Below are 15,616 nucleotides of genomic sequence, written 5' to 3'. Positions count from 1 at the left end.
CAGAGAGTTGTCGCTATTCTTTTCTTCGAGCTCCTGTTGAGTTCGTGGGTGTTCAGAATGGTTTAATCCCTATCCAGCTGAATTCCTGAGACCAGACGAAATCCAGGTGTCCTACTCCTCTGCCATCTTGCTCCGCCCCCAACATTTTATTATTTTGTTCTCAATAATGTTTATAACTGATAAAAAATGGTGAGGTGCTAACCCAAAATTCTGAGTTGACCGTTACTTGCCTCTTAAATAATATAGTAGAAGAAGAATGAAATAAGGAATAAGTAATCTCTGGATCTCTGGATCACTGGTGTGATCCAGAACATCCACTGATGTTCTTTTTTTGGCAGGTAAAATGTCCTGGCTGAAGCCGAAAGCTCGCCAAAAGCCCATAGCCCATAAACTACTGTCCAGCACATCTGAACACTTTTCGTTTCACCAGTTGAGTTATATGCTTACCGAAAGTCAACCTTGATTGTCCACAAAACAGTTCTTATCAGTTCATATCTGATGTCAATACATAATTGAACTAAATGTTAGAGGAAAATGATAAACTTCAAAAATAAAATTATTTCTTGGGAACCTAATTTAAATGCTTTGGGATGACTTGATAAAGGTGAGTCATTAAAAATCAAATCGCTGTCAAATTAGGGCAATTAACAACTAAAATATTTGGGAAAATGGTAAAATCTAGGATTTTCAACTCAGATTGCTTTTCAAGGGTCTTTATGTTGTTTTTTCCACACTAAATGGAAATTGTAGATGATGTACGACAGCTGTGGTTTATGCAAGAAAGATGATGATCATGCAGATCACTCTCAGGTGGATGTTTAAATGCTTTGTTAAGATCTAGGTAGGATAGTCTTTCTCCTCTCTCCCATCAACACATCCAAGTAATATCAGGAATACATCTGGAATGAAAATATCCCAAAAGCAAATAAGAGAGGCAGGCATTTTGTTATGTTTCTGATCTTGGTCTTATCATCTCCTCATCTCTCTGGCGCTGAGGCTGAATTTTAGCTGAACTTCAGAAAAATAATTTAGACTTTGCCTGCCAAACATCCAATTCAATCAAAATTGGGATAATGTTAAAAAGTTGGGGGGTGGTTTGAAGTTATTTTTTAAATTACAAATGATATATTCTTTCTTACTTCAAAAATCCCAACTTGAGAACAGATGTCCTAAAAACATCACTTATGGTTTATTCATATACATAGTTAGGTTTTTAAATGTTGGGTTATCTTTATTTAAAAAAAACAAATATGATTCCTTTTGATATCAAGTTAAATGTATTTGCCCTGGTTTTAATGATATTAATAAAGCCTGTTACAGTTAGAAGGCAAGTTGAAACAGACAGCATTTTTCCTTCAAAAATGTCCTTTCTAGGTCAAGATCTTTTTAGGCACAGAAGGAGCCATTTGTCCAGTTACTTAACAGTACATTTGCCTCTTGAAGATTCATTTATCCCTGACAGCAGGTAGCTGTTCCCACCCTAACACTGCAGTTCTGGGAAAGTTCTGGACTTCTGAGAACACAACTGAAAGCAGTGAAAGGCACAGACCTCTTACCTCCCACCCCAGATAGGTAAATTCTTTGGAGTAGAAGAGACCCCACTTTGGGCTATAGATACCAATTTGATCCTTGGAATTTCTTTACAATGTCCTTACTGTCCTAGTCCCTATCACAGCAGCCTGTTTTCTTGCCTATTGAGCACTTTCCACGATCTGTAATTCATTTGTTTTGCCTGTTTATTATCTGTGCCACCAGAATGTAAGCTTCATGCAGGTAGGCATCCATCTGGCTCACTTGTTGGGTCTCTGGGGTCTAGCTCATTGGCCAATGAACGACCACCTCAAATGAGGGCAACCATATCACTTCCAGAAGATTTTTGGACATGTCTGACCTTTAGGATATTATTTCTTATGTTGAGCAACAATCTAATACTTCGTAATACCAACCTAATTCTAATATTAACTCTATCATTAGGCCAGAAGAACAAATATAATATTCCTTCTACTTGAGAACTGTCTCTCAATTTGAAAAATTTTCAGATTCTTTCTGTGTCATCTCAGGGTTGAAAACACTCAAGACTATCACAGGGTCAAGCTCCTGGTCTTGCTCAATAAATGAGAGAAGCAAAACAACAAAAGAAAATGTAACTTGGGAACTTACAGTGAGGAAACCAGCTTTTAAGAATGGTCTGTCTTAGAGAGAAAAACATCCAGGCCTAAGCCACGTGTCTCACGAGAGATGGAACAGAACTGTCCCTACCGTCACTTCACAAGTGATGAAGCTAGACCATCGAGAAAACCCAGGGGGCTGAGTGGAGGGTATTTATGTTAATGGTCAGATCAAGCGGGACTGTTGTGGGTAAGTAACAACAAACAGAAGACATTAAGTGTGGGCACTGCACTGGGTCTAGGTAGCTGAAAATCTAGGGTTAATGAGAGACGATGGACTCTGAAAAACAGACTGAGGGTTCTGGTGGGGGGCGGGTGGGAGGATGGGTTGGCCTGGTGGTGGGTATTAAAGAGGGCACGTTCTGCATGGAGCACTGGGTGTTGTACACAGGCAGTGAATCATGGAACACTACATCAAAAACTAATGATGTGATGTATGGTGATTAACATAACAATAAAAAATTTAAAAAAAAGTGAAAATCTAGGGTTAGACTCGTGGCCACTGTACCCTTCATGATTTAATGGGCATATGTTCCTCACTGATGAAGACATCCGCTGGACCAAAAATGTTTTTCCAGACAGATGGTAGAGACATCTATGGCACCAGTTGGTGGGGGAAGAGTCAGTCCACAAATTGGTTATTTGGAGAATCAAACCCCCCTTCCCCATGTATCTAACATAACATTTTAGCTTTGGGTCTTCATGTTGCTCTCCAATTTGGAGGATGTCAGCCTGTGGGGTAAAAAGTTACTAAAGTGGGAATAAACAGCAATGGTGGAATTCTCACTTCTTTTTTTGAGAAAACACAGCAAAATAAGCAGAAATAAAAATTTTACCTTCTAAAATGTGCATCCTGACAAGTTCAGAACGATCTGGTCGGCTCCGAATCTTATGCTTCAAAAAGTTTTCAGTCTTTAAAAAAGAGAGAGAAAGAGACTTACCATAAATTGTTTATGACTTTTTGTGGTTTTACATTTTTCTCTCAAGGTACTCCATTTAAATAAATTGTATACTCTTTGGTCATGATTTTGGGAAGTAAAGAGTAGAAATTAGTACTTTGAAAAGCTATTATCCAATACATAATTTAAATTGCAGACTTCAAGACTGTACAGGGTTGAAGTGCCTGCTGGCATAAAGTAAGCCCTTTACAGACTTTTATTTTAAAACTTGGAAAAGGCAAAAGCTCTTAATTTGAACAGACATAGGATTTTGATCATTTAAATAGCTAAACATCTATACTTCAGGTCAAATAAAAATCCACCTAAATTACAATTTTTTTTTAAGATTTTATTTATTTATTTGACAGAGAGAGAGACACAGCAAGAGAGGGAACACAAGCAGGAGGAGTGGGAGAGGGAGAAGCAGGCTTCCTGCGGAGGAGGGAGCCTGATGCGGGGATCCATCCCAGGACGCCAGGATCATGACCTGAGCCGAAGGCAGATGCTTAACGACTGAGCCACCCAGGCGCCCCTAAATGACAAATTTCTTTAAAATCCTAATGTATGTTTGTTGATGAATTCATATCCTTGATCATATTTTCTTATTCAGAACAATCCTCAACTTGAACAATAAGGCTTTCAAATGGGTTTTATATTTTATAAGATTCTAAGAGACCATTATTGCATTCTGGGAAAATTCCTGTGAAATTTTTGGAACCTGCTTATTTTCATATTGCAAAGGAAAAAGTATGAATGTGCATAAGGGTCCTTTAAAAGAAAAGTAATAAACACGAAATCGATGTGCAAATAAGATGGAAACCTCTCAAAGAGTAAAGCAGAGTTGAACCTCACAACATTCTTTTATTCAGCAAATCCTCCTGCCCTTCAAATGTACAGCTACTGCGGGCCCAGTAAAGAAACTACCTAAAGATGGGTAAGTCAGGACATCACTGGGCTGTTGGTCTGCAGGGGTTACAAATGGCAGAACTACTCCATTATTCTAAACACTGTTGGTATGCCCCGAAAGCAACAAAGTGGGGTGTGATTTGTCCTTTATGTACAAAACTAGTTACAAATTTTAAATGAACAAAATGTGAACGTCATGCATTTTCTACAAACTTCCAAGATAAAACCATCCCAAAATATATTACTCTACATGCCATGTGTCCTGAAACTACACTGCATTTTCTCTATTGACAATATTTAGGAGGAAGACTGCTACTTGCCCACAGGTACTTTAAAATAAAAGAGAGAAGCACAGAACATTTGAAACTGAAATTTCTTACTCTGGCTCGTTCCAAGCTTTTTATCTGCTCATGGAATGCAGCTGGGCTCTTCAAAGCTGTGAGAAGAACAGGAATCATTTTGGGAGTAGAGATAGAGGTGTTAATATTTCAGTCAAACGTTAGGGTACATTATGTCCATGTTCCCTCTTAATCTTATTAGTTTGTATCTACAGTTCCATTTATTACTAGTTCTTTTAGGAGATGTGCGAAATTTAAAAACGTAAATGTTTCAGAATTAAAATTATGTCTTCACAAATAAAACAAGTGAACATTTAACTAGAACTGTATACATAATGACAACGCAAATGCCAGCTCAGACGGCTGCAGCCAATAGTTTGGCCAAATTACCACCACCAAGGGAACTGTGTGGTGATTCCTTGACAGGGCTTTGCTCTTAGTGGCCCTATAAGATGCTGGAAAAAGCCCAAATATCCTCAGGACATTTAACGTAGGAGTGATCTAATCTTGAAAACGAGGGCTCTCTGCACTTCCCGTCTAGCAGAGCTGAGTTACCATTTACCATTCACTGCGATCCCAAGTGCTCATAGCCCTGTGCGCTGTGGTCCATCACAATTACATCACTGTTGATCATCACTACCACCTTGCAAGGTAGGTACTAGCCCCAGTACAGATAAAAAGGCTCAAAGCGGTTAAATGAATTCTTAAAGTCATACAACTAGACTGTGGTCAAAGTAGAATTTAAATCTAGAATTGTGAATTACAAAGTTCCATGCTCTTCCTATTGTACTACAATAATACAACTTACTCTAAAGACAGGGCTTCTTTAATATGTTAACTATTAGTACTTTAAATATTCCAGAATCCCAGAGTGTGGATAAGCAATCTTTTGTTAAAACATCATTTACTACAGTATTTCTATCCATTATCTTTGCAAAACCTTTTGTGTGTATGTCCACTTATAACTCTGGGCAGTCAGATAATGTGGATGGGATTTGGGCTATGCTTACTTGGGTTGTCACCTCCAAAACTTGGCCTATCGGCTCTTGGCAGAATTATTTTCAGCTCTGGTACTTGAAGCACCACAAAGTTTCCCAGGAGCCCAGCCCAAATGGGTTTGACTAGGGACCAGCTCCCAACAGTGGACTAGTGGTGGTGTCTTAAACATCCTAATTTGATACTATCTGATTGGTTCATTGTCAGGAATGTAGTGGTAGAGAAATCTGGCAGATCACCAAACCAGCTTTTGCGTCTATCATGATACTAGATTGAAAATATTCAGATAATTATTAGTAGTCCAGGAAACAAGTTTTATTGGGAAAAATATCTACTGCAGAGAAAAACTGTTCTATGAACCAAAAAAAAGTAGTATCAATGATTCAGAGGACAGGGAAGCATAAGTACATTTTGTAGTTTCTCTTTAGTCTTTTAAAGCCAAATAAGTTACTTTTTGGATAAATCGATTTTTAGTTAAACATCCATATAAATAATCCTAACACCAAAGCAACCAGTATTCCCCTCTAAAATATAAAATCACCTCCAAACTTAGTGAGTAAAGGTAAGAACACAATGGGCAAATATTCTAGAATTAACCAACTCTAAAAAATGAAGGAAGGAGGCCTCAAGATACTTGGAAATTATGTGCACTTGGACAAGAAAGGGTTTATTAATTATAAATAGAATGCTTATTAGTCCTATAACTGAGATGCACTTCATTACAGACCACACACTATATTGTACCAAAGATAATTATTTTGAATTAAAGTAGAACAAGGTTTTTGAATTAATTTTATCATGTTACTTTTGCAAGTCTAAGTCACACTGGACCTATTACGTAGAGATGACTTTAATTATTTCAAAACTAAAACAAATGTTCATGCACAAAGACCTGATCTTAACCTAGTTTCCCAGTTTTTGTTACGTAATACAAAATTCAAGCCCATCTTTTAAGCTGCATATGGTTTTCAGAACGTATTTGAGATGATTCTCTTAGGTTGGCAATGCTAATGCCTGGTTTTCCTTATCAGCTCATTTGGTAATTGTATATTGACTCAATGGACACAGCCCAAAGCAGAGTATGCTCCAGGTTCTCCTCAGACATGTGCATTTTGTTACATCACACTGGAGGTGACAGTGATGCTTAAATCTTACGTGGCATGATGCCCTGGTCCACCAGTTGCTCCCTTGTCCTCCTTTGCTGCAGTCTCAGCTGGAGCACTGTGAAAAGGAAAGAATCACCATTGGAGTTTATAAGCAATGGCGGGACCCAACTTCCCAAGTTCCAGAGGAGATACAACTAAGCTTTATTAAATACCTTCTATTCATAACTGAGTAAGGATACCACCTGGCACCATCTGACTTACAGAAAGAAAATCAGTGTGTAGTTTCTACCTGTTTGGTGAACTCTGAAGTTCTTTTAGCACATTTTTTGTTTAGTTAATAATCTTAATTTAATGAAGAGCTAAGTGTTGTTTAAATACAATCACAAAGTACTCAGCCAATGAACCAAAATGTTTGGCCTATACATTAAGACTTCTTAATAAAAAAACTCTAATTGGTGGAAAGGTGAGATTCCTTGACATTAGTTTTTTTTTAAAGCAAGTTAATAACAAAATTTTATTTTAAGATTGGCTTATTTGGAGAGACTTGTGACATCTGGAACAATCTTTAAATAGCTTTAATGAAGGCCAAATTTGTAATAAAAATTAGACCTGTGAGATATCACTAATAACCCAAAGGGAAATTTCTACATTAAGAACTTAAAGTTTAATAATCTTTGCACAAACATAACACATGTCTCATTCTACAAGTTCTCAAAAAGCCGAGATCAATTGATATCTTACCATTTTAACGAAAGGATAAATGAATCATTAGAACTTGTAGGGAACGAAGAATACATCACAAAATGTAAAAATCCACTTTGCCAAATTTAATAAAAATAATTTTCCCCCTCGATTTCTCAAGCAGCTTCCTTTCCTAGCATCTATTTTTTTTTAATTTGGAAAATGAGCTAATTTCACAAAAGAGGAATACATGAATAACTCTGAAAAATCCTTGGTTTACCTTACATTCAATTTTAAGTTTCTATTTTGATTTTTCTGGTTTCATCTGTGGATGAAAACCAAAGTTAGGCTTATTAAGGGTTCAAGTAAGGGTTGCCAAGAGGCTAAAAAAAAATTACCTTTATGTATTTCTTGAAGAAAGAGAATGTTCTAGCAAGGGGGTGATGGCTGGAACAAGAGGCTAGCTCAGAGCAGTCTTGTACCCAGGCTCAAATGCAATGCACACGATGGCTCCTACTTGCAATAAAACCCTCAGATCTAAAGATGCAGGGCCTATGGCCCTTATATCCTTGCTTTTTGCTTGCCCTTGTGCTGACTGCAGAGTGCAAGCCTAGATATACTTCCAAAATAGTCTAGACTGTAAAATGGCTTTTAAACACGTTTTCTTATTCATTGCTAGATATGAATGTCATCCTTCATAAAATACTGAAAAAAACGGTTTTGCTTCTTTTGGGGGCCAGAGGATCACAAAGCATCACTGACATCCCATTTAGAACTGAAGCAAATGACCTAAGATTCTATTGCACAAAGCAAAAGAAACACACATGCTTCTCACATTAAAATGGTTTGTGGTACTTTGAATCAATTACGCTCCAGCACAAAGATTTTTTTCCCTGATAACTTACAGTTTACTGAGGATAGTATGTTCCCATCATGGTATTTTACTAGGAACAAAAATAACCTAGAGAGATGACCTGTAAATACGATAGCACCCAAATGCCTGCACGCTAACATTTTTCTATGAATGCTAGTTAATGCTTGTCTGAATTTGAGACGGTCACATTCAAGAGGCAGAATCCCAAGAAGAGGAATACTGAGAGGAGAAAAGGGTCAGAACAATCTCCAGTTCAAAGGCTGACACTTCTGGAACACGGTGGTCCATGTCTGCTGATGCATCTCTAGCAGGAGTATCCTTCCTTTCTCACAAGGGAGTCCTCAAAGAAAGGTGTAAAACAGAAAGGGTAATGAAAACATCAAAAGCCCCCTTCTTTGGTTTAAAACAAACAAACAAAGCACCATACTTGTGAGACAAATGTATCAAAGACAATACATATTTTTAAGGCGAATGGCATCTTGGAATGACGGTTATGTTGGCGACAACTTCATTTGCAAACCAACAGTGATGACAACAGCTCGTTAGCCTTGAAGCGCCTCCTGACTGGACCCTGGTCAGCTGCACTCATGCACTGTGATAGCAGCCCCCGTCAGCTAGAAGATCTTGGACTAGAAATCACGTTCTCATGCTGACATGCAAAGGTATGTGCTACCACGAGGGTAACACGCAAAGTGAATGCATGTCACCAACTGTTAAAATAAAACAAACACCAAACACGGACCACTTGTGTTTTCCATCCGGTTTTCTATGTGGCAAAACAAACTTCCTTATGTCCTACTGCTTGAAGGTAGGAGGATAATCTTCCCAATCAATTCTCCTCTCCTCATTGCCTCCAGAATTTTCCCAAGAAGCAGTGTCATCACACTACAGCGTTACTCAAAGCAGGCGCGGCAGGCAGCCTTCTGCAGGCCTGTTTGTTTACCAAGTGCCCGCCTATTAGGTGTCTGTTCCTGGTTGCAAGGTGCATGTCTGGGATGCACGGCCAAGGGCAGAAGGAGCTGCAGCTGTGAATGCAAGGTTTGCTTTAAAGCAAAGGCATCAGCAAGAACATGAATGGATGATGAGGCAGAGGCGCCAATAACCAGTTACACTGTTAAGACTGATTACCCAGCTTGATTTAGTTTTCACCTCTAGCACTAGGTGGGCGGCGCTGAGCACATTATATTGAGTATCAGGCACAATGCCCTGTAGAGAGACTCTGGTACATTGCCACTTTGGGTCAGTGTTAAAACACAATTACCGTATTTGCCCATATTAACTATAACCAGTCACTCACAACTTGATCAGAGCTCCTCTGAGAATAACTACTGGTTATAAAAAGTACAAATTGGTGCAGGCTCACAATTCTGGGAAATATCAAACTTCCTTTTAGTACTTCCTGCTCATCAAATCAGTACACAAGTTCATGTATGAGAAGTGACAAGCAACATCTGCACCTCGAAGGCAGAATGTCCAAGCAGGGAAAGACAAGGCAGGGTGACTGTCCTCCAACGACCAGAGACGGCAGAATGCGGCGGTGCTTAGCCCGGACAGGGAAGGGGTGTGGGGCCCTGAAGACAGAGGACCTGACTCCGTTAATGATCAGAGAGCCGGTTGTGGTTGTGGGATCAAGATATTTTCTCGAGTTTCTCTGAGGCCTTTATGAATTGAGCCTGGAGACCATCATCCCCCAGGGCAGGCTGCACACTCACGTCCCCAATGGAGACAGGGAAGGCCCAGACCACTGGCCACCACCGGGCCTGCTGCACAGTTGTTCTTAAGACAAAGGAGGAAAGTGTTATGCCGGCTGGTCTCTGGAAAACCTGACCCACTCTGCATGTGTCGATAAGATTGCATTTCTGTGGCCACAAAAACAAGACCAGATGCTGGTCCAGCCATGCTTTCCTGTGCTGGCGGCAGGTGGTGGTACAGCTGCCTGAGAAGCCAGTGTCTTGGGCAACGGCCTTGTGTCTGAAAACTGAACCTGAGAGCATTCTCCCCAGTGCTGAGGTGAGCTGATCAACTGAGCTACTGGGCTGACACCACAGCCTCCATCCTATTGGGAAACTGACTAAAATGGAGGGTTCTCCATGGCCATTTTGCAAATACTACAGGCAGGATAAGAAAACATGTAAATCTAGAGAATTCTGAGGGAGAAAAAGATAGTTCAAAACTGTCAGCAAGTGGCTACATCCTTTCAGAAAACAAAGGACACAGTAATAATAGAACTGCTCATATGTGAACACTTTCAAAGAATGTCTTTATCTTTGAAAAATGTAGGAATTAAATAATCCAACATATGGTCCCAGTAAGTCCATAAGTTTAAAATCATTGAATTTAAACCCTTAATTCCTAGAAGGAAGACTATCCTTCTATGGTCCATATAAGGTATGACCATAAAATAGTGAGACTCATTTCTTCGTGTGCAAACCAGCATCTTTTGAAATTATAGAAGATGTGTGAGGACATGGATACAGACTACTTTATACTCATTTCATTTAGAGAAAAAAATTTTCATCAGTTATTGAATTTTTCCAAGGTAGATGTGTCTTAACACTTTCTAAGGCTAACACTCATAGTTTCCTCTTAGATTTCAACGAAGAAAAAAAAATACACAATTTTCAAAATTCTACTTCATGTTATTCTTTGCTACAACAGATAAAAGCAATATTGGGTCAACAGAAGTGTTTGCAACTTGCTCTTTTTCTAGATAAGAAATAATAAAAATTTGAGAATGAAAGGTAGCTTATTATCTAATGTTAAAGAGGAAATTTCCCTCTTTTCAGAATCACAAATAGTTTACACATTTAAGAGTATTTTCTTTTAGTTCCTTTCCCCCACTTCTTAAATGGATTAAACTGCCTTTAGAACAAAATTTCAGGATTAGTTTCCTATAGTAAAAAAATCTTAAAAGGCAATAATGTCTTTCATATAATACTTATACCCTACCTCAAAATTTTCAGCCGCTTTTTGAACCAAGGTTATATGTCCTTTCTCTTTTGTTTTTTATGTAGAATATTTGAAATGTTTCTACAATATGACATAATTAAAGTGCTTTTTCACTCTAAAAGGAAAAAAAAAAAGCCCACATTATGCAGCATTTTAATAATACACGGCAGTTTAGCATGAGTGGAACAAGCCAAAGCAAAGCACAGTTCTGGTGCAAAGGGTTTGCAAGGGGACATCTGAGGACTGTATACTATAAAAACAAGGCAGAAATGACCCATTCTGGGAAGCGGTGTGGCAGTCAGCCATGGTCTTGGAAATTCTTTACAAATAGCTAGTTTCAGTTATGGGGTATGAAGGAGGGTAGGTTAAGAAGGGGAGGGGAGATGAGCAGCTGTCTGCAAGTTAGAGGACTCAATGCATATTATTTCATTGCAGGACATCGGGCAGAATAGAATGCAGAATCATGAGGGGTGAAAAAAACCCCAAGATCCTGAGCAGTCAAGTGAAGGCCGGGTAAACCAGGGACAAAAGCAATGATGGAAAACCAAAGAATACTCTGGAATTGATTCTGTATTGACTGTGAAGGCAGTACTAGGCAAAAAAAACAGGCCCCGGTTTCTGTTTTTAAATTTAATTTTTTTCAAACAGATGTTTGAGTAAAGAGAATAAAGTGATTGGACTTGGCAAAAATTGATTATGTACTGTTTAATCTGCATTAAATAAGGGGCCTAATCCTATAAATAACAAGACAATGTTATCATCATATTACCTTTTGAACAGATATGGGAGGGAGTATCAGGCCCCTACGTAACATCTTAGGACAATGAAGTCTTAGGGCCCCATTCAATCCAGGTTGCAGTGGTTTATTAAAGCAGCAGTTTAGCGGTAAAATTTACACCTGCATTTGCTTAATCCAGGTAAGGCCAAAAATTTGAAGTCTTGAAAAAATTTATATTCAGAGAGCAAAAGACCGATGAACTTTTCCTCTTCCTTAAAAATCAATGTTTAAAAAGGTGGTGGTGGTGGTTATTAATACTGTTACTACGACCACCATTACTTCAGATACTTGGTAAAAGTGACCACTGTTTTTTTTTTTCAAATATAAAACCATAAGAATGTTATTTATTTATTTATTATTTATTCATTTATTTAGATTTTTATTTATTTGACAGAGACACAGCGAGAGAGGGAACACAAGCAGGGGGAGTGGGAGAGGGAGAAGCAGGCTTCCCGCCGAGCAGGGAGCCCAATGCGGGGTTTGATCCCAGGACCCTGGGATCATGACCTGAGCCTAAGGCAGACGCTCAATGACTGAGCCACCCAGGCGCCCCCATGAGGATGTTATTAAAGACTTTATTATTATTTCCTTTTTTTAAAAATTTTTTTATTGTTATGTTAATCACCATATATTACATGATTTGTTTCGGTGTACTGTTCCATGATTCATTGTTTGTTCATAACACCCAGTGCTCCATGCAGAATGTGCCCTCCTCAATATCCATCACCAGGCTAACCCATCCCCCCAGCCCCTCCCCTCTAGAACCCTCAGTTTTTATTATTATTTCTTAAAGCAGTTTCAGGTTTATAGCAAAACTGAGAGGGGAGTACAGATTTCCCACATACCCCCAGCCCCCATACATGCAGTCCTCCCCTACCATCAGCAGGATTAAGAAAATTTAATTCCACAAAGATTCACATGCTTATAGCTCTTTGCTGTGGATGGGTTTTTGTAGCTGGAGGGTAAGGAGCCACAACCTGGGGGTTTCCTTTTGGGCCTGGGTCTCAGAAATATACCAGTATGCCACCAATACCTCTATTAAAAATCCACGTTTTATGAGAATTTTTTTTCCATTTATTTGTTGAAATAAAAGTGATACACACACATAAAAAAAGTCATTAAAAAGAAAAGTGAAAGTCAGTCCATCCCGCTCCACACCTCTCGTCCTTCTCCACAAAGGTAACCACTGTGAAACTTTTATGGCCCCAGAGGGTGTTTTGTGACTATTCCAGCAATATTAAATATAAAATATGCAAAGGAGATACACGGGGTAGGATCATACTCTTCATGTAGGTTGGGGATTTGTTTGGAAAAACCCCACAATATCTAGCTCATTCTTCTTACCGGCTGTATGAATGGCTGTATCTAACATAGGGATATATCATCGTATACATGTAAGTTCTCAGATTTTTTGCTATTATAAACAATGCTGCACTGATTGTCCTCATTCATTTTTTGGTATCCTTCCCATGATGATGATGGTGATTATATACATAAAATGTATGATAATGGAACATACATTTAAAATTCTGATAGGGGCACTGTGCAATCCAAATGGTTTCAACAATCTGTATTCCCACTAAGGAGGTGGGGGAGTACCCTTTTGTTCATCCCTTCCCCACAATGTATATCATCATGTTTTAAGGTAACTCTAAATTCAAAAACAAAGATCACTTCCATTCACCCAAGACTAATGGCAAATGCTGTGCCAAAATAATGGTGAAATTTGATATATGTAATAAGCAGTGAGGGACCAAAAGATATCAAAAGCATTAGTGAGGGTAACAGGGCAGGTTTTTGACTGAATGGGGAGACATTTACAGTGGTTGTCAGAAGCCCCTCTTAAGCTTTCCCTTGCAAACCTCCTGTTTATTTTTAAACTAGGTAGAATTTTTCTGATGTTCCTGGGTAGAAGCCTTAAGCACAAGACATCTCATTTTTTCCCCTTCAACACAGCTGAGAGATGTAACAGACAGATTTAAGATATATTTAGAATAAAATCAACAGTATGTGGTAAGAGACTGGATGTTGTGTTTTGAGGAGAAAGAGACAAGAAAGATGACACCTGGGTTTCTGGCTTAAGCACCTGGGCAGACCATTTACCGAGATGAAGAGCACAAGTTGGCCATTCGGGAGCTCAGTCTTGGACATGTGTGAATTGGAAGCAGAGATGTCAAAGTGATAGTTGGCTCTGTGGGTCCAGGTTTCAGAAGGTAGATCTTGGCAGGAGATTGAAATTTGAAAGTCGTCAAGCCATGACAGTTCCCTGAGGTAGAGAATACAGAAAGGGAAGGCCAAAGAAGCCACAGACTCGGCTCCTAGGAAAGTTGACAAGCCCACGTATGGGTCAGTGAGGGGATGAAGATCCAGCAAAGGAGGTCAAAGTGGTCTATGAAGGAAGTGGAGCCTGGAGAGTGTGTGTAGAAGTGTTTCCAGAAGAGGGTCGTGACCAACTGTGGGTTTAGCGCATGAGGAGCTACTCTTTGGAGTGATGGATGGAAGTCAGACTAGAGGAGGTTATGGAGTAAAGGAGGGGCATGGGTGTGAATGAGGTGACTGGAAGCAAATGTTTTCAAGATGTTGCCCTGAAGGGCAGGAGAGAAGGCGAAAAGCTTGAGACCGTGTGGAATTTCAAGCTGGAACACCCCTGAGCCAGTTTATAACTGACGAAGATCAAGGGGGGGTGGGGGTGGGGACGGGAAAGAATGACTATGAATAAGCCGCACAGGAGAGGAACAGACAGCAGGTCCCCCGAAGGGCAGAGGATTCCAAGCACACAAAGACAGCTTTGGTGAAGACACATTTCCTCTATGACAACAGGGGGGTAAAGACGATTGGGTAAAGCTAGGTATCTAGATTTGGTCTGGGATGTCCAGGGGTTTCCCAATGACGGCTGTTATTTTCTCTGAGGAGGAGGAAGCAAGGCGACTTGCTGAAAGTGAGAGGAATGAAGGAAAAGTTAGTGTGAGGCCAGCGAAGAAGGAGGTTCGAAATAATCCCTGCAGACTGTGAAAATCAAGTTGGAAAGAGAAACAAAGTTATTTGTTACTGAAATGCTCCAGTTAATAATGGCAACAGCTTGGGGGACAGAAGTCAGTCAGGAAACTGGCAAGTCACTCACTGGCTCTGAACTTTATCATTCTGATCAGAGAAAAGACCCACAAGATACAAATTTAGAACATTTGGCAGTTCTTCCTAAAGCTCATTATACAAAGTTTTAGTGAAGAAGAGTCGCAGCCTGGCAACTCCACTTCTAGGTGAACTGAAAAGAATGGAAAACGGGGGCTCACACTCACACGTGCATATGCACACACACGTGTGCACAGCAGCGCTATTCCCAGTCACCAGGAGTTGGGAACTCCAAGTGTCTGCAGTGAATGAATGGTAAACGCCGTGGCCTGTCCACACGATGGAATGTTACTCAGCCATAAAAGGGAATGTGGCATTGACACTGCCACAACACGGATGAACCTGGAAAACATTACCCTCTGTGAAAGACGCCAGACCCAAAGGCCACACGACAGATGGTCCCATGTATGTAAAATATCCAGAATTAGCAAATGCAGAGACAGAGTTCAGACTGGTGGCAAGCAGGAACTGGGGATGGAGATGGGGGCGGGGCATGGGAATAACTGCTTAACGGACACAGGTTTTTCTTTGGGGTGATGAAAATGTTTTGGAACTAGAGGTGTGTTTGAGCAACATGGTGACTATACTAAATGCCTCTGAATTGTTCACTTTTAAAATGGCTAATTTTAGGTTATGCCAATTTTACCTCAGTTAAGAAAAAAAAAAAAGCTAGCAGAACAACAGACTTTAAGAAACTAGTAGCTCAATAATCAAATTTCTCATTTCTCGCCCACCCCTTGCTAGCCCTCCACC

At 39.7% G+C, this 15,616-nt stretch overlaps 1 protein-coding gene across 10 annotated transcripts in view; it reads right to left on the bottom strand.

Moving 5' to 3' along the window:
• Positions 1-15,616, bottom strand: part of MRTFB (myocardin related transcription factor B) — a 277,869-nt gene that overhangs the window by 62,293 nt on the left and 199,960 nt on the right. For 9 of the 10 annotated variants that reach the window (XM_027613661.2, XM_027613660.2, XM_027613659.2 and 6 more), the window contains 3 exons: positions 6,502-6,567; positions 4,393-4,448; positions 3,005-3,080 (listed from right to left, as the gene is read on the bottom strand). In XM_027613661.2, the coding sequence (XP_027469462.1) occupies positions 3,005-3,080; positions 4,393-4,448; positions 6,502-6,567 (198 nt within the window). The remainder of the gene's footprint in view (positions 1-3,004; positions 3,081-4,392; positions 4,449-6,501; positions 6,568-15,616) is intronic. The other variant, XM_027613666.2, reaches the window with a different exon arrangement.

The sequence above is a fragment of the Zalophus californianus genome, chromosome 10, assembly GCF_009762305.2.
Source record: "Zalophus californianus isolate mZalCal1 chromosome 10, mZalCal1.pri.v2, whole genome shotgun sequence".
NCBI classification, from domain to species: Eukaryota; Metazoa; Chordata; class Mammalia; order Carnivora; family Otariidae; genus Zalophus; species Zalophus californianus.
Note: the sequence above shows the minus strand (reverse complement) of the source record. Positions and strands in the feature narration are given on the sequence as shown.